Source organism: Pseudomyrmex gracilis, unplaced genomic scaffold (genome assembly GCF_002006095.1).
Source record: "Pseudomyrmex gracilis isolate BER0280 unplaced genomic scaffold, ASM200609v1 scaffold_192, whole genome shotgun sequence".
Classification (NCBI taxonomy): Eukaryota; Metazoa; Arthropoda; class Insecta; order Hymenoptera; family Formicidae; genus Pseudomyrmex; species Pseudomyrmex gracilis.
Genome location: NW_018020776.1, coordinates 112,160 through 134,367, shown reverse-complemented (window position 1 = coordinate 134,367; position 22,208 = coordinate 112,160). Strand labels below are relative to the sequence as shown.

The 22,208-nt window shown below is 38.9% G+C and overlaps 1 protein-coding gene and 1 long non-coding RNA gene across 7 annotated transcripts in view; one reads left to right on the top strand and one right to left on the bottom strand.

Moving 5' to 3' along the window:
• Positions 1 to 22,208, top strand: part of LOC109858220 — a 48,218-nt gene that overhangs the window by 20,619 nt on the left and 5,391 nt on the right. The window lies entirely within an intron of this gene.
• LOC109858210 (kinesin-like protein KIF13A) overlaps positions 6,606 to 22,208 on the bottom strand; it is a 35,898-nt gene continuing 20,295 nt past the window's right edge. For 2 of the 6 annotated variants that reach the window (XM_020435270.1, XM_020435266.1), the window contains exons 16-29: positions 21,967 to 22,149; positions 21,687 to 21,878; positions 21,300 to 21,596; positions 21,061 to 21,203; positions 20,701 to 20,869; positions 18,882 to 18,899; positions 16,664 to 16,738; positions 15,538 to 15,689; positions 15,093 to 15,423; positions 14,767 to 15,011; positions 14,451 to 14,634; positions 14,170 to 14,370; positions 13,899 to 14,075; positions 6,606 to 13,806 (exon numbers count right to left, since the gene is read on the bottom strand). In XM_020435270.1, coding sequence (XP_020290859.1) covers positions 13,718 to 13,806; positions 13,899 to 14,075; positions 14,170 to 14,370; positions 14,451 to 14,634; positions 14,767 to 15,011; positions 15,093 to 15,423; positions 15,538 to 15,689; positions 16,664 to 16,738; positions 18,882 to 18,899; positions 20,701 to 20,869; positions 21,061 to 21,203; positions 21,300 to 21,596; positions 21,687 to 21,878; positions 21,967 to 22,149 — 2,456 coding nt within the window. In that variant the 3' untranslated portion in view covers positions 6,606 to 13,717. The remainder of the gene's footprint in view (positions 13,807 to 13,898; positions 14,076 to 14,169; positions 14,371 to 14,450; positions 14,635 to 14,766; positions 15,012 to 15,092; positions 15,424 to 15,537; positions 15,690 to 16,663; positions 16,739 to 18,881; positions 18,900 to 20,700; positions 20,870 to 21,060; positions 21,204 to 21,299; positions 21,597 to 21,686; positions 21,879 to 21,966; positions 22,150 to 22,208) is intronic. The other 4 variants (XM_020435267.1, XM_020435265.1, XM_020435268.1 and 1 more) reach the window with 4 other exon arrangements.

The window sequence follows — 22,208 nt, the reverse complement described above, 5'->3', positions numbered from 1 at the left end:
GAAAAACATCAGCGTTGTAACATTTGTTTTCTCAGAGAAACATTATCGCGCAAGTGCACATTCCAGGAGCTAAATCACAATTCGCGGTTATTGCACGTGATGATAAAAGCGCGCACTCACTTATTTCGCCGACTTCCGTGCTTGGCAGTGCAAGGGGGATGTTGTTATTACATAAATCTAAGAAGCTTGTCTCACCGATTGAGACGTCGCTTGTTTTTTTTTTTTCTTCTCATTTTTTTACTGAGTTTCATTGATTTTCCCGTTACGTTCCCGATACTTGTTTTTTTTTTTTTATTATTATTACATTACCGCAGTGATAAAAAAAATGGTTTTATCTTCATTTCTGCGAAACCAACACCACCCCCGCGCAAAAGAATTCGCAAGGCACTTTTGTTCCCCGGAGGAGGTTAGTACCCCCGGGTTAGGTGTGTCTTTTGAATGGGGAAGAAACGGAGGTAAGGTCGGCGAAGAGATATCAGCTCGAGACGATCGCACACGTCCCGTGCCGCGCCTAAAAAATTATACATTTCACCGATCTCCGATCTTCTTTTCTTCCTTTCTTCTTTCTTTTGTCGAGTGGCGGCGTGCGCTGCTCTATAATCCTAATCGTTTGTCGATCCGGTCGATTAATTCGATCCCTTGGGGAGGCTGTGCCTCTTCTTATTCTGACTTGGGTTCATCCGGTCAAGGTCTTTGTCACATTGCAGACAACTCATCGCGTTTAATGACGATCAGCGCGGCGAGCGGAAATTAAAATACGTGTAATCATAATAATCGCATGATATTTCGTCAATTTTTTTTTCTGTTCTCTGGTTTTTTTGCACTTTGACATTTTGCAACAGGCTCGCTGATTATTCATAATATTTCTTTTAACTCCTTTTGGATTTTACAACATTATAATTGTTTTTTTTTTTTAACGAGAAAGCAGAAAAAAAACGTCCTTGTGAAAACTTCCACGTGGGAGTTGATCGAAAAGTAGGAAGAGACGAATTATTCACCAACAACCGTTGGAAAATTATTCCGCTCTAAATTGTTAATAATGAAACCCAGTCTTTCCCTGCGCGCTCGCGAGTGATTCATCGCGGTTTCTTCGTAAAGGAATGAACACTCGGTAGAGCATCGCACAATTGCTGCAAAAACGTCTCAAGAGATGCTCTCTTGTCAGAGAGATTTGTGTCATCAATTAAACGTTCGATTCGCACCAGATGCTCTCGAGAGCGATCGCGAATAGTGGAGACTGAATCATCCTCGCATCCTCCTAAGTTTAGTTATTAGAACCCGGAACAAATTTTGCACGTTCTTTCTAACAAATTTGTGTGTTCTTGCGGAAGCGAAGATTGTTTGAAAGGAAAAGAAATCGGAAGTTCAAACTCGTGAAAACAACTTAGAGTATCGCGAAGAATCTTGCGAGGAAGTGGCGACACTTGTTGCGGGATAAAAAGGGCGTTCTTTAAAACCCATGAGTCACAGCGATCGTTCAGCTGTTGAACGTTCGCGGTAGTAAAATCGCGCGAATAAAAAGATCCAATTTTCCGTTTCTTTTTCGTTTTCCGGAATCGCGTGTGACATCACGACGCAACGACGAAAATATCGACGCGTAACAAAATGCGTGATGTCGCACCGATAAAAAGTTTAAAATCAAAAATCGATCGGGCTTTTAACATATATATCAGGTGACCTAACAGAATTTCCGAGATCGCGCGCTTGCGTCCGTGTGTCCGAGTCTTTCTCTCTCTCTCTCTCTCTTTCTCTCTCTTGTAACCAGTTATGCAAATGGGAGGGGACACAAAAAATCTCTCGCCGCCTCTGGAAATTTTTGTGAGAAACCGCGAACTTCTCGCTATAACAATGTTATTATCGACGTTTTTCATATTGTCGCGTGTGTCGCACCGCCCCGGTTTTATTGCGTCGTCAGCGCAATCTCGCAGCCGAATCCTCACCGCGATAATAAATCATTTCTATTCGAAAATCGTCTCGCGTGTTGCAATTACATATGCGCAAGGTTCGCGCCGCGCGTATATGCACATATACGCGGCGTTTGTATTTCCCGTTCCCGTTTGATTCACATGCGGCGCGATGGACCGCGATGGTAAAGGTCGGCCCCGTGTTCTATCCGCGCGGCGCGCGCACAAATCCGCGAAAAACCTCCGGAAGGTCGCGAGGTGAATCATTTTATTCAAAGGACTTGGCGTCTCTCTCGCTTTTTCCGATGTGGAAATTTACGTCGATTATAGGCGGCGTCTTATGTATATCGTTCGAGAGAACATAATATTTATACAGAATCGCGTGTGAAGAGTAATACACACGCAGCGTTTCGAAGAAGCGTGGAGAATCCCATCATTTCATTCCACCGCGCGCGTGATGTGTGATTATTTTTCTATCGTTCGTTGTTGGCGCGTAAACAAATATCTGACGGAAGAGAGTCGAGAGGACATTGGTTTGCGCCGCACAGGTTTTCCGATTCGTTCGCCGCAACGTTCAATGCGACTACTTGTTATGAATTTCTCATAAACGAGAGAGAGAGAGAGATTTCCTCGGAAAAGCGGAAGAAATGCGCGCGATCACTTCGGGAATTGGACTTGACAATCGGCATTGTTCAATGCGTCGATTCCTGATTTATCTTCGCGGATTTTCGCGTCAAAGGATTGTCGAGAAACGACGTTAGTGGATTTTTTTTTTTTGTTTTTTTTTTTCTACTCACTTGTCGCGCCCGATGTTGACAGAAAATCATTGGAGCGATTGTGCGAAGAAAAATCTGGCACAATCGCGATTTCGCGACTTTGTCGCAATCGCGTCGTATTTGTCACGTCGTTGCGCGCGCTGGTTTTTTTTTTTAATCTTTAACGCTTCGTTTCACGGAAAATTGTTGCACAACCGACCCATGTTCTTCGTTACATTTCTACTCTACTCGTTCGACGGATATTTTCGTGGGAACGTCGTAATTCGGCACGCTCGGTCGCTAAAAACGCGTATCCCGTTGTCGAAAATCGTCGACGTTGCTGTTGTTTCTGTACGCGGAATTCCGCGTTTATTCCGGGGCGCGGGATGTTTTCGCAGTGTGACCGTATCCGGCTATTTTCCGGATGGAATAGTAGAAATACACATTTCTCGCGACGCATTTATTATATTTCATAAATCGAGAAAGTGCGGAGCGCGCGGTGCAAAGTCTCAGGTTCGCGCGCGAAACGACGACCGCGACGACGACGACGACGACGTTTTCTCGCGCGTGTTACGTGTCGATGATTGCGGTAATTCGAGCTTCGGTAATTTCGACGAATTATTATTTTTTCTTTTTCGAGTTTCAGAAAAAAAAAAACATGCGATATCGCTGAGATCGACAGTTGCTCTTCGACGAACCGATTGCTGACGAGCGAATGTAGGAATTTCGAAGTTCGTACGTGCGAGCGCACGTGTTGACGACGAAATAATATTCTCGCGAGCGCGATTTTGCGCGCCGTTGCATTCGCCGAAAGAGAATTGCATTCGAATGCGCGCGAGGGCGGCGGGAGGTGTCTCATTTTTTTTTTTTTTCTTTTTATTCGGCCCGCTACCCCGTTCTTTGTTGCCACGCGAGCTCGTCTTCGGCGATTGCTCGATGCGTCACACACATCTCGGGATTATTAATTTCGTCGGGGATCGAGAAAGAGAGAAAGAGACAATGACGAGAAAATCTACGGTGATTTAAAAGCGACGATTTACAAGCGTAAATATTCATTTTACATGTCAACGCGCGAAATAAATTATAAACGCGTTTTCTTTTTTGTCCGTCTCTTTGCTATTCGCGAGAAGAAGAAAGGTAGCGCTACATATTTTTATATGTATATATATGTACGCACGTTATAACGCATATATTATGTACACTTCATCCGCGAAGACAAGAGCGGACCGAGACGGCGATCGGTGCTGACCATGGATAAGTTCACTGATCCCCCCGTGTATACGCTCTTTCATCGCGTCGCAGCTTTGAAATGCGAAATATACGCTCGCGACACGCTTGTGTGTGGAGAAAGAATGAGAAATAAAGAGCGTGAGAGAAAGAGAAAGAGAGATGGCAAAGATGAAAAGAAAAGGACAGCCTCTGCGAAGTCTCTCTCGCTCGTGAGAGAGAGAGAAAGAACACGGCCATGATGTGAAAGCAAAAGAGGGGCATGCGTTACATCCGAGTCCGTTTTGTCGGCTGCTGAATGTCAATGTCTGAAAACGGTTCATCTCTCTCTCTCAGAAGTAAAATAAGCCGGGCTCTTCTTACGCCCGCGAGTTCGGGGATCTTCGTGCGCGAAGAAAACTGCATCGCGTTTTCAACCGCGTGCGTGTCGAACCCGCGGATACAGAAAACATTACGTTACCGTTATATCGTTCGGTTGATTTCGCAAAATGTCGATTTTTCATTAATCTTCAACGCGCGCGATTAGGAGATGGAGAGGGATTAGAGATTCGCGCGAGAGGGATGTCGAATATCCTCGGAGCGTTGCTCGCGGGACGTCGCAAAATACGCGCGCGAATCTATCTCTCGCGAAGAACGACACGCAGTCAGGGTCACACGCCGAAGAGGCGTACCGCTAATTGCAGACATCTCTTGTCGATACACGCGCGAAAAACGCACGAGTGCACTTGTTCTCCGAGTGTCTGTTTGGCCGCGAGGAGAGGAGGATTTCGTCGTCGTCGTCGTCGTCGTCTCCAGCGCGTTTCCGAGGACAAAAAGGACCTTGAAAGAATCCTCCGAGACCGGAGGAGTCACCGACATTCCCGCAGGAGTCATCCCATTATATTTAAATTAGACGAGGGCGAGTATTTCATACCTGCGTGACCAAACACACACACGCGCAGGTACGAAAAGTTCTTGCACGCACGCGCGCGCGCGCGCAAAAGAATAAAATACATATATTCATTCTACATACTATCGAAATGTACGAGATGTTTAATTTTTTTTTTTTTTTTCATGCAATTCAAATGCTACGAGGAAGGATCGGAAATGTTTGAAGGGGGTACAACGTTGTCTTCTGCTGTAAATTCTTTATTATCATACGTATCGAAACGTACAATGAAGCGTAAAATGCAGAAAAAAATACAGAATAACAATAATAATAATAATAATAATAATAATAATAATAATAATAATAATAACAGTGCGGGGTGTCGTCAGAGGGGTATCTGATGGGCACTCACCAACAAAATTATAATGATAATAATGATAATAGTAAAATCATAATCGATTATTACAGATTTGTACGCATTGAGCGTTCGTACATTGTTAAAGTTAATCGTATATGCGTTTTATATATATATATATATATATATAATATGTATATATATATAATTGTACCTTAAACACCTTATATTCTCGAGTCGCGGGAGTCGAGTTATAATAGAGTTGTTGTGTGATTACTTATTACAAATTAAATTATACATATACTTGAATCGATCACATCCTCAACACACGCTAAAATATATATATATATATTCCTTAATCCAAATATCACTGGTTCTAAAAACTAAAGAAAAATTAAAAAAAAAACAAATTCCTGCTCTGAAATTATATCCGTTAATAACGGCGCGATATGTGTACAATTAAATTATCTATACGTACGTTGATGTGAGTAAAAATTAATAAAATTCTTATAAATAATAAAACGAGTAAAATCAATACAAGATCGTTCGCGCTTAGAAATGATCGGGAACGATTTTACACTCGTGGTGATTTTTATTTTATTAATAATAAACGTCGCGCGTATATATAACGAAGTCATCGAGAAATCACTCGACGGAAACGGGATGAAAAAAAACTCATTGGATTCACACACGTATTAGCGAGGAGGAGGGTTGGGGAGGAGGGTCCGGGTCGAGACCGGGTTTTTGTGTTTTGTGTATATATTATTACTCGCACACGCACACACAACTCAGAACATTAAATTATACTTTTATTTTATATCCATAAAAATTAAAATGTACACACCTTATAGTTTAAGTCATATCTGTTATCAGCTTCTATATGCATGTATATATCGCGTTATGTATAATTATTTAACAATAGAGGTATAGGTACTCTCTCGAGACAGAACGGGCTTAATTATTACGAAAATGAATATACGATTTTTTTCTTACTTTTTTCTTTCCGGTGGGGGGGTGGCGGGAAGGGAGAAGGGACGAAAGTTGGGTGAGAGAAAGGGGGATGATGAACGGGAGGGTAGGAGGATCGGAGCGGGCGAGTGTGTGTGTGTGTTTTTTTCGACTTACTTCGATAGATATATTAATTGTTATTGACTGCTTATAAAATAATACTATTACACAGTGATCATCCCTTGATTTTTTTTTCCTTTTACGACACAGTGTGTTCTATAGTGTATTTGTTCTTTTTTTTTTTTCCTCGTTAATAATAATAATTATTAATTAGCTCTTATACAGAGATGGCCTACGAGATCGAAAAAGTACATTTCTTTTGCTTTTCGCGGCGAAAAGTATGAGTAAAATCGCGTATAATTAGAATTGCCTACCGCAGCTACAAAAAGGATGAATTTATTAGCGTTCCTTCGCGTTCGAAGAGAAAAATTACACGGAGTATACATGTACTCGCTAGAGTTTTATAGTTTTCTTTTATCTCGTTATTGTTTTTTTTTTTTTTTTGTCTTTTTTTGGTTTTTTGCTTTTTAATTTTCCTCGCGTGGGGCACTAAAAAAGTACGTGTGCACGCATGCCACTAAGTGTGTACGCGAGTGTGACTGACTGAGGATTGTGCAATATATGTACGTATATGTGTGTGTGTGTGTATGTATGTGTATGAGACACGTGAAAATTACGCGAGTGACGCACACACTTGACGCTGCCTTGATACGCGCGTTTCCTACTTTAAACCGCAAAAAGAAATCTCGCGAATATCTCTCTAACTGTTAATTGATGATAAGATATGAAACGTAATCGAGAAAAACGTCACTAACTTACTTAAGCTCTTCGATCTACAAGCGTGAAAAGGGGCAAAGAAGATGTGCGGCAAAAAAAAAAAACTCTCTACGGGATCCATCTTGCGGCGAAATGTTTTCTCTGTCAACGCTCTTTTGTCGCGCAAGACACGCGAGGGTTTTTTTACTCGGTTGGTTTTAATTTATAACACACACGCGAATCGCAAAGTTCGCTGGAAAAACAATTACACTTTCGGAATGTATCGTCCTTTCACAATGACGTCGTCCATCAGATGGATCTCGCGCGATTAGAACAATCTCCACAAACGTACGCGCAAACGTTCCGAAACAAAAAAAAAAAAAAAAAAAAACAACTAAACGCGAAGCGTCGTGCTAGAATACACACCGGCACTAAAGTAGTCTAATTCTAATTTAGCTTTACTCGCTAACTACCCTTCCTAAAGTATTGAAATTTAAACGTCGCGTTTGTGATCACCAACGTGCGCGCGACTCTACAAACGTACACGCGTACAATGTAATCAGTTTTTGATAGGGCGTGTGCGGTAATATATAATCGAGTGTAATGTGTGTATATGTGTGACGGCAATGCCAATAATCGATATATCTCGTGTGTAAAAACCGAGTAATGAAATCATTTTTTAGAATCTCTTTAAATGTTCATTGTGTCAAACGATTTGCGCGCGTAAAAATTGTGCGGGACTCATTCTGATGAATATTCACATTTTCGGCGACTCCGCGCGCGCTGATGAACTTGACGTTACTTAAGGTCGTACCTAAGTGACGTGACCTAGAGTTTTTTTTTTTTTTTTTTTGGGGAGGTTTTTGATTTAAAACCTCACGTCTAAAAAGCTACGAGCTAGTAGAGTCGGTCATTATTTTTATATTAATCGGTTAGAGACACAAAACGACGTTCAGCGCTGAGAGATGACGCGCAAACCTCGCGGAAAATTCTACACAAAAACACGTATTTACTTTTTTTTTTTTTTTTTTTTGATATTGTTCGTGACCTTTTCGTCATCTTCGACGTCAAGATATCATCGGCGTTCCGGTTCTCTCCGAAAGAGAATATTCATCCCGCGGAAATCTGCGAGAGAAAAACCGATTGAAAAAAAAAAGAAAACAAGCACGTTGTAATTCTCACGAGAGCACACTGACTGTAAATATTACACGACTCATTATTACGACATCGAAAGTCAACATCTCCTACAAGATTGATTTGTATACTCCGGACGCCTTCTCTCGCACACGGCATCCCCGTCCGTACAAAGTAACGCAACACTCGGTCATGAGTACGGGCTAGATACTTAGTTTTTTTTTTTTTTTTCGTTTGTCTTTATAATCACACAATGCAAAAATAGGCTTTCCTATTTCCGGTTTATCTACAACCAGATCAAACGACACAGCATCCTATCGACCTACAAAGAATTCCTGAAATCCTTATTATCTAAATATCAACTGTATCATTCGTTAAAGTTTTTTGTTTTTTTTTGTTTTGGTTTTTTTTCCAGCAAGAAGCTCTACACTTACTAGCGGAGAATCGCCGATCGACTCGAAGTCCAATCCGCGTATTTTATTTGATTTCTTTTTTTCTTACGATTTTGTTCTCACTCTCTCAAAATCTCGTCGCGCGACGAGATTACCTCGCGATCGTGGAAACAGCGACGATTCGGCGATTCTCGAGATTTTCTAAGCTAGGTGTGTCCATTTGATCCACGCGTACACAAGCTTTAATCCGCTCTCTCTCTCGCTTCGATCAGAAAAAACTACATATATTGCGTTTAACGTCAAATTCTCTCTGAGATATTGCTATCTATTTCTGGATGCACTTTGACGACTCTCGAAGTGAACTTCTCTCTCTCTCTCTCTCTCTCTCTCTGTCTACTTTGGGTGCGCGGAGGATATCTACGTCGCGTAGGTGATTTTTTACTTACATAGATTTTCCTTCTCGAGAAAAAATGACTTCGTCTATGTATAGTATGTATATATATATATATATNATGTATATATAGAGCGTAATTTAGTGAGTAAAGTTAGCGTGGACCAAGCGGATTTCGGCACGAACGTGGCGTGGGTTTTTTTTTTTTTTTTTTTTTTCTAGCGAGTGAAGTCCTGTAGTAAAAGAGTTTTGAAGAACGCGCGCGGCGAAGAACAGTGCGTGACGTAAATGTGTCAATCGACGATTCGACAGCGCTGTTTACACATAGTTTTTTAATTACACACTCAAGTTGTCAAAAAAACGCGCGCGAATACGTATCATCGTGTGAGAGCCTAAACTCTAGTTAGTATTAGTAGTAGGTAGGTACAGCGTCACTGTGTGACAAATGTCCAAGTTTGACACGCGCGAATGTTGTGTCGTGTGAGCCTAAACGTGTTGCGCACAGTCATTGATAAACGTCCAAGTTTTAAACGTGGTTTTATATGTAATATAAATGAGAAGGAGACACAAAGCAAGTGTGTGTGTGTGTGTGTGTATGTACGTGCATATTACATGTTTGCTAAAATTTTGTCTTACATATTACTGTGTCGATAAATCGTGCACGAATTGGGGAATTGTCTCACTTTGTTTTTTTTTTTTTTTTGTTTCCTCGCACACATACTCTGTCTCGTCTCTCTCTGGTAGTTTCTTTTGTTTTTTTTTTTCTTATACATTTACATTAAAATATATAACACCAATCTCGAGACTTACGTGTTGTATACATATACATGTGTATATAAGGTTTTTTTTTTTTCACATTAGCGTGATCATTCGAACAGTCTCTCTCACTGCGAAATGGGTTTAGAAGAGTTCCGAATTCAATATTACGCTTCTCTCTTTTTCTCTCTGTCTCTTTCTCTCTCGCACTGCGTTTGCTTAATTGACGATATTTAAGCTGCGGTCGCTGACAAATGCGATCGATAAGACGTTTCGAGGAATACAAAGGGTATTCGTAGACAAAATATAAATTGTCGTCTGGTGTGCGCGTGTGTGTGTGTGTACTGAAAAATATTTTGCACGTAAGTGAGACATTGTCGTCACACAGAAAATTTCAGAGGCAAGTTTTTTCGACGCTTCAATCAAATTCTTCGAATTGCGCACATCAACGATTTATTAATGCGCGAACAATTTATTCTCTCGGTCGTCTTATCGATGCAAGGTTTTGTTTGAAATTTCTTTTTTTTACTTTGGAATATGATGAGGAGAGCTCGCGAGCTGGCTTTAAAAAAATTTGCATTCGGTGATTGTCAACGAACGGTTTTTACGCAATTAGTCAATTAGCCGTTGTAGTTTTGTTTTGTTTTTCGCGATTTTCTCGTAATGTGTATTTGAACGAAATCGCGCAGGGAGAAGCACGAGCGTGTACGCGATTTGAAATATGCGCGCGGGCGGATACGAAAACGAGGAGGAAAAAAACAAACAGCGTGCGAACGACGAAGCGTCATTTTTGTTTGTTTTGTTTTGTTTTTTTTCACAGCCATGGTTTATAGGAATTCATCAATTGCGGATATTATTACTCTGTGCGATTTTCATCATCCCGCGGGAACTTTAGACCGTTTTTTTTGCACACCATTCGCAGCGATCACAGATTTATAATGTCAAACTCGGAAGTCTTCTAGAGACATTCGTGTTTTTTTTTTTTTTTTTTGTTTTAAAACCGATTTGGTCGAAAATATTATTATTCTAGAATCATTTTTTTTTTTTAGGGTACAAAGTATAGTGTTTTGAACGATCTCTCGTATCTTTAGACAGTTGTAACTGGTAAAAATGGACATTGTCTTATTGCGGGATGGAATAGGCTGTGTAAGCTCTGTTAATGCTAAATGCACCGCTGCAGCTTTTCGAACATTTGTGCTCTTGTTTTGTTCTTTCCCCGACAAAATTAACGAATTAACATACTTTCTCAACCCCTTATAAGACCGTGAGAGTATAACTGCGATAAAATTATGATTATCTTCGGTGCTGTTTTTTTTTTTTATTTAATATTATATTTTTTCATGTATTTTCTTCCATCAACGTGCTTCGTTGCGAAGCACACAAAACAGCATCAATCTCTCGGCACGTGTAATTTATATCTTATAAAGGGTTGTATAAAACGAACGCAATTGAAAATTTTAAAATTACATACAATACGTACAATCGTTTCGCAAGATATTCGTAAAATGTACGCACAGTGGAAATCGTATATGACTTGTGTCACGGAATTGTTTGAATTGAAATTACTTTCTTTGTGTGCGTCCACACGCGTTTCCACAAAAAATAGAAAGAGCGCGAACAGACATGTATATATAAATTTTTTTGTTTTTCATATATTTTCGCGATATACGAATTCCAATTGCGTCGAAAGGAATGCGATTTGCAATTCGAATCGAGAACCGAAAAAAAAAAAACAAAAAAACAAAAAATGCGTGTGTGATGATCGAAGTAAAGAAAATTTTATTCGCAAAAACGTGTCTAACGCCGGGCAGGCATGTAGCATCATCACTCGGTGAAATCTCTTAAATTTGCGTGGTTTTCCTCTTTCTCAAACGGTATCAGTTTACCAAAAAATGGACAGATGCCGCCGGTCAACAGGGATTTCCCGTTCGCGGAGATATAGAAATTCAAACTTTTTTTTATAAGGTACAGAAAAACTTTTGAGAAAAAGAGATATATCTCATCCGCCGCGAGCGGGAAACGCCGTGTGCACACCGCGGCGCGATTATTATTATAGTCAATAAATATTACATACAATAATATAATCATTATTGATAATATAAGTATTGTTCTAATTGGACAGGAGTTGTTTTCACAATTTGGGCAAATTTTTTTTTTTATCAGTAACCTTAGTCTTTAATTGCTTACCTCTCTTTGTCTTTTTTTTTTTTTTTGTTTTGTTTTGTTTTGCATATTACTTCACCGGCACAATCCGTGTACGTTCTCGGTGAATCAGGAGAAAAATATAGTAACGTTTTTATATCGTTCTTTGATTTTTCGCGCGCATGTGGTGTACGTGTGTGTGTGTGTGTGGGTGTGAGATATATATAGTATATATAATAAATTCTTCGAGTGAAGATAAATTTCATTCACGAAGCGGAAAGAACTGTTATATTTGATTTACGAACGAAGTGCATTTGAATAAGTGCACGTATAGAATTGTACGTAAATTATTTGACAAATGATATCTAATCGCGCATCCCCAACGTGCGATTGTAACACGAGAGATAACATCGACGACAACCTAAAAACGTTTATCTCGAAAAATTGTGAGTGAATAATTAGCTACGCAATTGATATTACAAGCAAGCCTTACATCTTACACCATCTCTCGGTTCTAAACATCTAACAGACCTAACAAACCTAATATTGCGACTCTATTTTAGACATTGTACTTTTGGACTTGCAACTTGTATCTCAAAAATCAATCGACTGATATTTTTTTAACCCTTCGACTGCGGCGTTCGTTTCAACTTGCACTTGGGGGTATCTGTTATCAAATTCTTTTCTTTCGGAAATAAATTTCGCGGGAGAGACTCGTCTTGTAAAATCGACAACGCATAAGTTCGCAATAAGATCCGCATACGCGATACCACGGGACGTGTAAAAAAAAAAAAAAAAAATCTACGCGAATTTTACAAAGGAAAAAAAAAAGATTGCCACCACGTACATACATGTGCGACGACGTCCGCAGTTAAATGGTTAAGGAACAGTTTGCAACTTCCAAGAACGCACCATAATATGCGATTAGATGCGAATATATAAATTAATACGTGTCATGTAAATAAACGTTGGACAAAAGAGATGTATGTTACAATAAAAGAAGGAACTTAACAAGATTGCACTAAAAAAATACAATATATATATATATATATATGAAACAATTGTATACACATATAAAATTCTTTAAATAATCTACAGAAAACGCGTGGTAAAATATATATATATTATATATATATATATATATATTTGTATGCGTGGTGTGTTGTGTGTAAAAACGTTTGGCATTATTTGTTGTCCTCCCATCGGGCACTTTTCCGATTGATGCAAATTACCGGGTGGTAATCTTGGAAAGTGTATCTCGTCCGATGATTCGCAAAAATGCCAATATAATCGTCTCAGCATCGCAATTCTATTAAACGCAGGACTGTCTTCGTAAATGCACTGTGTTACAGTTTGGAATATGTACATTCAAAATTAATAGCAGTCATATTTCAATATACCAATGACGAAAGAAGAAAAGTGTGCTAACGTTTTTATTTATTTTTGTTTGTTTGTTTGTTTTACGATCGCTCTAAAAAAACTCGCACTCGACTGAGAAGTCACGAGGGAAATAATTTCGTCTTCGTTCGCGTCTCGCGTAAAATAAATTATTAGACAGTCGTTATAGAAAGTAAAACTGTGGAATGCTCGTAATAAAAAGTGTAAAACGCAAAACTGACTTTCGACAATACGCGGTGTGACGCACAATTAAATGCGTCGTTCTATCATCGAAATATATAGCGAAATATATAAGTAAGAGCGCACGTCGCTCGAACAGCGGTCGTCCGAATCCGAAAATTCATTTCCATGCTTCGTGTGTGTGTGTGTGTGTGTCGGTTACACGTTTAATGTGGCCTAATAATATATATATATATTTTTTTTTTCAAGTATTACTTTTTTTTTTTAGTATTAATTATAATAATTAATAGCTGCCCCTAAACGTCTAAAGGACTGAAACATTGCCTGCTACACATATCATAGGCATGTAGCAATTAGGATTATTTATGTTAGTGACTTCCTATTAACACGAAGTAATGGTGAAGCAGGTGTGTGTGTGTGTTGTGTGTGTGTATGTGTGTATGATCCGGTTTTACTTGCCGCGTGGAAAAGAACGTGTACCTGTTGCAGAGAGGCCTTCCCCTCGGCTGCGACTTCGGTGCAAGGAATGTAACCCTTCGCCTAGAATAGAACAAAAATCGAACCGTCGCTTCGTCAAAGACAAATGTTTTAAGCTGTTAGAGTTAACGAGCTAATCGGTTTGTTAAAATTACCTTTACTAACGCTCCTGCGCATTGACGCGGATGATATTGGTGCGGTTTCTTGTTTGGTGTAACTTCTTAGCGCTCTTCCTCGTCTGTCTTGGATCAGCTTGTCAACTTTAACGAATATACCGCATTTCGGTCGACACGTGAAATATCTGTGACCGTTAACAGCACCGTCGTTCTTGCCTGTGACAACGCGCAGGTGCAAAGCGTTATTGCATTTTAAGATACAGTTAAATCGAAATCAAGATATCGCGAGAAAAGAATTTTATTCGCGTACCAGTTGGAGCGTCAAGTTCCACTCCTATCCAAGCCCCGGAGGCGAATTCCGTGGGGCCAACGTACGCTATAACTCCCGAATAACTGTAAGGACGAACCAAAACCGATTCACCAACAACGACCCAGTCTGGCAGGGAAGCTTCCATCTTGGTTAGATCGTGTCTCGAACCGAATGCCGAACTCTTATCGCTATTATCATCTGCTGCAAGAGACAAGTCTCTTTTAAAGGACAATATACAAAAAAAAACAATCACGCAATCCGATTGCCCGAATTACCAGTACCGTCAATTCTCTCCGAAGAACTATTGTCGCCGTTTTCGTATGACATATTAGGTTGAAGCGTTTCTTCCAAATGCGCTGCAGCCTTGCTCTCAGAAAGTTGTGGACGGACCATAGGAAACGAAGCTCTGTGCTGCGAACTGGTAGGCCTGCCTGTACTGCTAGTAGTTTTTCGTCTTCGCACCACCTAATAGACGAAAGTAGATGTTATTCGCAAAATCAGTATTATACGACAAACAAATTTCTTCTTTCTCTTATACGCAGTCATTTTCTTTTCTTCTCTTCTCAATCACGTTGTTGTTCCACATTCAATACTTGCCTTGCCGGGCGGCAGTTTGGTATGCACGACCGAGGTCCCTTCCATAGGACTGTCGTCTCCCGAATTGGACGTTTGACTGATTTCCATCTCGCTCTTCTTCCTGTCGTTAAGTATATGATCGCACGCGCTCTTTCTCTGAGTCTCGACGTTGCTACTGCTCTCGCTCTCGCTTTTCGTCGAACCCGGGCTGTCGATGCCTGCGTCCAAGTACGTCTCCATTTCTTTCGATTCTTTCTTCGTGTGTTCTGTAAAAGCAGCAATTGCGTATTCGTAACGACAATCTGAAGATCTCAAAAGATTACGTTTCGCGTCGATTCGCAACTGACCCTCTGTTATTGCGCTCTGCGAGATGTTCAAATTGTCCGACGCGGAGTTCACCTCGCCCAGGTATTCCTCGGGCGTTTCCTCGACGAGGGAACTGTCCATTTTTTCCGATTTCTTGGCGTCGATGAGGTTGCGATACTCGAAGTCCGGAGTCTCGTCCACGCTGATGGATCTGATGGAAATTGAGTCCTCCGACGTTAGATTCGTTGTGGAAACGGCTTGGGAACCGTAACCGCTGCTGCTCATGCTCGGGGTGTTGATCTTCGATTGCAGCTCGACCAGCGAATCCAGTGTGCGTGAAGAAGTTAACGGTTTCACCGGTTTCGGCGGAGCCTGGTCCCAAACGCGTAATTTTTTTTTTTTTTTTTTTTTTATTATTTTTACAAAACTTGAACTCGACAAACGCAAGTCATCATCGCGTAAGAGATTGTATGATCGCGTAAATACCTGATATGCCTCATATTCGGAATAATCGGCGTCGCTTTTCTCCTCGTCGTCGTCATTGATAGGACTGCACGCTTGGTTCCCCACGTTTGACGTTTCCTCGTGCAATGTGGTCATACGTAGACCGAGTTTGCTACTGACCATGTTCGGAGACGCTACAATCAACACGATCAGATCGATAATGCGCGAATAACAAACAAGAGTTTTCAAATACACAAGTGTGGATTTAAGCATCAGGGCCGATCTGGCCGCCGTGAAACTTCATCCTGCTATACTTTTTTTTTGCAAAGCGAGTGAGTTCTTTTTATCTTTACTACGTTCTTAACAAACATTGTTAAATATTGTTAAATATTTGATGGGTAGTTCATATATAAAATTTATGTGATAACAGAGACAACGTCACATCGTTATCAAAAGGTGCCAGGTCGGTTCTGATACACATTTATAAGGAACTGTCCACATGCTCTTTCCTAAAATCAACAGAAAATAACGTGTTACATATTTCACGCTTCTTTTTTTTTTTCTGTTATAATCATCGAGATCAAATATTATATCTTAGTAGATTGTCTGAAATTCCTAATTTGAACATCAATTTCATATCAATTAGAAAAACGTGAAATATGTAATTTGCAACAACAAATTAGTCGACGATAATATATAAGGGTATATAACTATAAGCAATAAACATTCAACATATGTGTGTGATATTATAACTGCGTACTGCACTTACAGTGCAGAGTTCAACAAAGATTCGGTGGATACAGTTTGGATCAAACCAATCTAAGAAAAAAACCAAAACTCCTAAGAAACATAAAACAAAACTCTGTCATCACTACACACTACTATCTAGTGACTGAAAAAAGAAAACGAGAAAAACTTAGAATACTACACGTTACGATCGAGTTCGTCCTTTCAAACTTTTATTCTACATCACGGTCCAAGATTCTTCTTCGATTCTTCGTTATTTCAATTCTTTTTTTTTTTTATCTCTCGTAATTCTTTTTTTTTTTTTTTTTTATCACTGAGTTGTTTTCAATGTTTCGACTCTGTCTCTGTCAATTGTCTTTTTCAAAATATGTTTGTTGGAAGGACATGTTTGAAAGGACGCTCGACAACGAGTGTCACCTACACTTGGCAGAGGTAGATTGTTGAAGACGTGTCAATGAGTTGAGATTCAGGTTCAGATTCAGGAAAGTTGGTCTCGCTGAAAGGAGAGATAGATGCATTGAATTATATTTCTCTTCCTTTTTACCCCTCTCCCCCCCCCGCCCCGCTTGGACTAGTTTTAACGCTACGTTCCCCATTAATGGCGAGCTTCGTTATGTGAAATTCACAGACCTTTTTATATATATATATATATACAGGCTTATATACTGACAAATCATGCCTGCAAGCTAGACACTGGATAAGTGTGGAGAATAAGTAAAGAGACAGATATAAATGTATAAATTATGCATTCTGGAAATTTTGTGTGTTTGTCTTCTGACACAATCTCATTAAAATTACAACACCAATGTTTATGACGTACGTATTTTATGTATAAGAGTATTTATTTCTATATATAATCGATTCTTCGCGTATAAAACTTTTAACAACTCGCCATTGCATTTGTTTGAATTCAAAATGCACGCGTTCGTCATTTTTTTATGTGAGACCGGTATGACAAGTACATAGAAATGAAATAAAAAAAAAAATATGTACAACAAGAAAACCTGAAAAACGATGACGCGTGCGCAGTGAATTCAACATCGGATTCTTAGATGTGAGATTAGTTTAAAGTCGAAGGTGATGAGTAACTTTTGTTGTAACTAGCGGTTACGATGATTGTTTGAAATTTTTTCGTGGTATTTTCACACACTGTACTATATTATATATGAACCACATAATTTTCACCACGACATTACATGCTGTACTATATTCAAATTAATAAATGCCATGCACACACTCTAAGATTCAAAACTTGTTGTATTTTGCACAAGAGTTTTGTCTACGATTATTATTTTTGCAACTTGTAACAAAAACGTATCCCTGACTTTAAACTACGTCTCTTTTAAGAAAAACGAGAAAAAGAACGGGGCATTATATCATTTAATCATGTTGAGTAAATTCGTTCGAAATGTGTGAAGTATCGATTTTTAATCATTCATTCATCCTTTTTATTTTTTTTTGCTTCGCGAGAGTAAGAAGGTTATTCTGCAAATATATTCTGGTAATATATTTGAAAACATAAATGCGCAAACGTATACAAAATATTATATGCTTTTTAGCAACAGATTTTGTTAACCGAATTATTTTTAACAGAATAATCCTCCCAATCCGACGTATCGTTTAACTATATAAAAAATATATTTATGTACACATATGTATCACAATAAAACTTTCTACTCTGTCTATATAGAGTATTGCTCAACAACACATTCACGTGTAATGAAGATTGAAACATTGCGCGGTGTTTGCGTAATGAACATGTTTAATTGCAATATTTCAATCTTCGAGTACTTACATATGTATATATATATGTTATATATATATATATGTGTATATATATCTTTTATTTGTTAAATGCAACAAAACTCGCGTGCATTTAACAAATCTTATCAGGGATATCATTATAGAAATCATCTTGTTGGAACACTCACATGAGAAGCAAGATTTTGATCACATCAATACGAATCATGAACATAGGTTTGTGTGGAAATGAAAATGATTTCTATGCGATGACTTTTTCTGGTATATTGCAATATAAACGGTGCAACGACAGGATAACATGTATATAAAATATACGATTGCTCTCGTATGGATGTTTGAGTTCACACGTTTTTTTTTACGAAACTGTGAATAGTAACAACATGTCTCACATAAAGTGTAAGAAAAAACGACTCATAATAAACAAACTTGCTGATGTGCTAGGCACACAAGAGATGCATTCGCATGCAAAACTAAAACAACCGAAGATTGAAACATAACGTTCCACGCAACGAAAACAAAAATTTGCATTCAACTGAAAGATCAGCAATCTCTAAATTAGTTTCTGCTCGGAATAATGACGCTTGAGTCTCTCTTTTTGAGCCAACTAAACCGAGCCGGAGGGTTGTAATATATAAATGACGCTTTACGAAAAATACATACTGACCGTATCAAAAAACGCATTCCCGTTCTGAACATTACTATCACAAATAACGTATCTCTGATTGTGCTAAGGCGAACTTCGCAACGAAAAGAAAAAAGAAAAAAAAAATTCAAAAAAATTGACAAACAGACTCAACCACTCACGAGACATATGTATACTAATTGTCACTGCCACTGTGTGGCGTCAATTAAAATATCAAATCAAGACTCCATTTTACCTGAGTTCAGAATGGAGCCTTGCGTGGGCCGAAATAGTTGTAGAAGTAGTAGAGACGTAGTGTTAAACAGAGGAACAGATTAATTGCATACATTAATTACAGTCTTATACTCAATACAATTTTGCTGTAGAATTCATTATTGAAATTGTTCGTTAGTGTTTTATTCATCGTATAATAATAAGTGGTGGAGCACGCTTAAATGTAGCCGCTAAGATACTGAGGCAGATCTGAGAAAATAGATTTTTTTTTCTTTACCATGCTCAACTTTCTTTCTATCTATCTATCTATCTCTCTTTTTCTCTCTGTCTCTCTTTCTCTTTGTTGTCCAATGATTTGTTTAAAAAAAAATTATATATTTTTACATGTATATCAGTGGGGAACACGTTTGCAGTTAAGTCATGTGAATCGTCAAGTTGAACATAGCTTGGTGACATAACAATATGACAAAAGCTAGAATCGAATAATAAAGTTCCAGTGTAGTAACAATAGAAATTGAAGTTACCGAATATTTTTTTTTTTTTTCTCAAGTTATGAGCTTGTGAATTATTTTGGGATGACAAGCAGTACCCTTTTTATAATGTCAGTAATCTTTTACATAATTATTTTTTTATACATATTTCACAAGATAGTTTTTAATCTTTATACAGTTTGCATGTGTGAGAGAGTATCAAAGAAAACAAAAATTACAGACATGTATAAAGGGTATATGCTAATGTGTGTGGTTGATGATATGAATTTTTGTAATTACGACACGAGAGACGCGCTTTTTCTTTATCAAATAAAATCAAAACGCGTTCTCTATGTCGAACATCGGCGAGATATTAATGGTGGAGAGACTATAGAAATTGAAACACTAGAGTGTGAAAAGTGACCGTCATAGCCAGAGTGAAATATCGAGATACACACTGCATAAGCCACATTTCAAGAACCAAACTTTTAATTAATTTGTTTTTTCTTTTTTTTTTAATTCAATAAATCTCAAGAAAGCGAATCAAGGCAGTGAGTGGAAAAAAAAGTGGGATTTCAACAGAAATAGAAAAAAAATTTGATCTAAGACTAAAAGTCCCTAAACACGATGCTGTTGAGAATTTGATGTAAGCATTAATAAATTGAAAAACTTGAATGTAGTGACTTAAGCGAAAAGAAAAATAAAAATGTTGCATTCAATAAAATTTGCATGTAACACAGAGTTGAAGGTTAAGGAAAAAACTTTTCGTGTAAAAAATAACAAATCCGCTGTCAAACACAATTTTTTTTTTTTTTCTGTTGGAAATATTCCGTTTCTAATTCTACGCAGCATTTCCACAGAAATATACAAACCGATCTCTTTTCGAATTTTATCTCTTGAATATTATTCTATTCGCAATGTGTTGCACACACTACATCTCAATAGAAAGAACCGTATCCTCTGTGCTCAACATGAAACGGATCTCACGACGAATAATTTATGGATGATGCGCATGAATGAATGAATGCATGTTTCACACGGATGAGCGGGAAAGTTGTGTTATTGTATGCGTACGACATTTCGCTTTCTATGATTTCATAAACAACTCGTGTGTACTTGCGAGCGTAATGTATCGCGCTATATATATGAAGAAGGATCATCTCACAAGTTTAGCTCAATGATGATTGATTAGCGAAAGAGATCTAATAATTAATTAAAAATGTGTGCATAGATATGCATACGCAAAATTAAGAAATCATAGAATCATGTATCTATAGATCTATGTATAATATTAGAATAATTCGATCAGTTGATAAAAATCTCGACTGGATAAAAAAAAAGAAAACAAAAAAAAACTATTCACATGCTTACCGATTCCAAACGGCTTTGGCGGTGCGGATATAAAGTTCTCGTCGTTTCTCGCGTGGCCGATGGACGCGCGTCGCGGAAGTGGCAGACCGTTTATTTCCGTGTTGAGATCTGTCACGCTTTCCGAACGAGTGACATTCAACGAGTCCATTGATGTATCGAATCTCATTATCTGAAACGATTTTGTGTGAAATTTGCGTTTTTGCCACGTGACGCAAAACACATTTTGTTCAAGTCGAAGGATTGCATTGAAAAACAATTATACAAGAAAAGTGCGAAACAAAACGATCCAACACGTGTCGAAGAATGTAGCAAAAGTCTATAGTAGGAGCGCGTACAGGATGTCGCAATAATATAAAATACCTGCGAGAAGTTTGGAACACTTGCAGTCTTGCGCATCAGTGGTTGACCTTGTGCTTGTAACAATTCTTTCACAGCTACGCTTTGGCGTAATCGATCTAACGTCAATATACTTTCGACAGCGGACACGCCGCGAGTGTATTTCTCTACGCGGGAATAAATAAAATAAAATTAATTACACGAGAGATCCCCGTTAAGTTTCTCAAAGATCACAAAAGTCTGGATCTCGTGTGATGTTTTACCTATGTAAGTTTCTCCGTCGCATAAACTGTTATCCTCTCCGCTGGCAGCGATTTGTGCTAAGCTCTCGCGATCCTCCAACTCCTCGCTCGCCTTTGGTATGTTGGAAACCACCTCGTAAGTGACACCGGTTTGCGTCAGGCAGTCGGTTCGCAGAACGATTCTCTTGAAAATTCTGTCCGTTATGCTTTGTCTCTTGTAGATGTTCAGAGCCAATCTCTTGCGCAGCACGAGATCCATCGGCGCCGGATGCGACAGTCGAACGGTTGTCTTCAGGATTAGAAATATTCTCTCGTTCGCTGAAAACAAAAAGTATAGTACGTTATGGAATGGAAATTATTCGCTTGATTGTATAACAAAAACAAAAAAAAAAAGGAACAATTGACTACCATCTGTCACTTTATTGAGATGTATGTTGTCGTGTATACTCGAATCCCAAGCAGCGATGGCGCACACGTCTTTCTCCAGGTGCTTAATGATCGGTAAATTATAAAACTTGTTGCCGTGTTCCTTAGGCAAGATCGAATTCAGTCCCGACACTGAGACTTCCTCTCCCGATTGATGCGTTGAGAGATCATCAGCTACGCAATGTTCAATCAGGAGGATTGACGTTAACACACGATATAAACTTTAGTGGGTTATTGAGAAAATATTGTTTTTTTGCAATACCATTGAGATCGAGAAACAACACAGGGATGTGAGGTTCCATTCCTGGAGGAGGAGTCCAATCGGCGGGAGCACCGGGAATACCCGAGCCCGCTGCGGGAACTAAAACGGCGTTCCGCTCCTCGGTTAGACTGACCCACTGATCCACGAGACTTTGTTCTCGCTCTATATCCTGTTCCGTTTTATCTGTGAAAAAAAACACGCGAAGCGAATGTGAACGTTAGAGTATATACATATACAAAAGA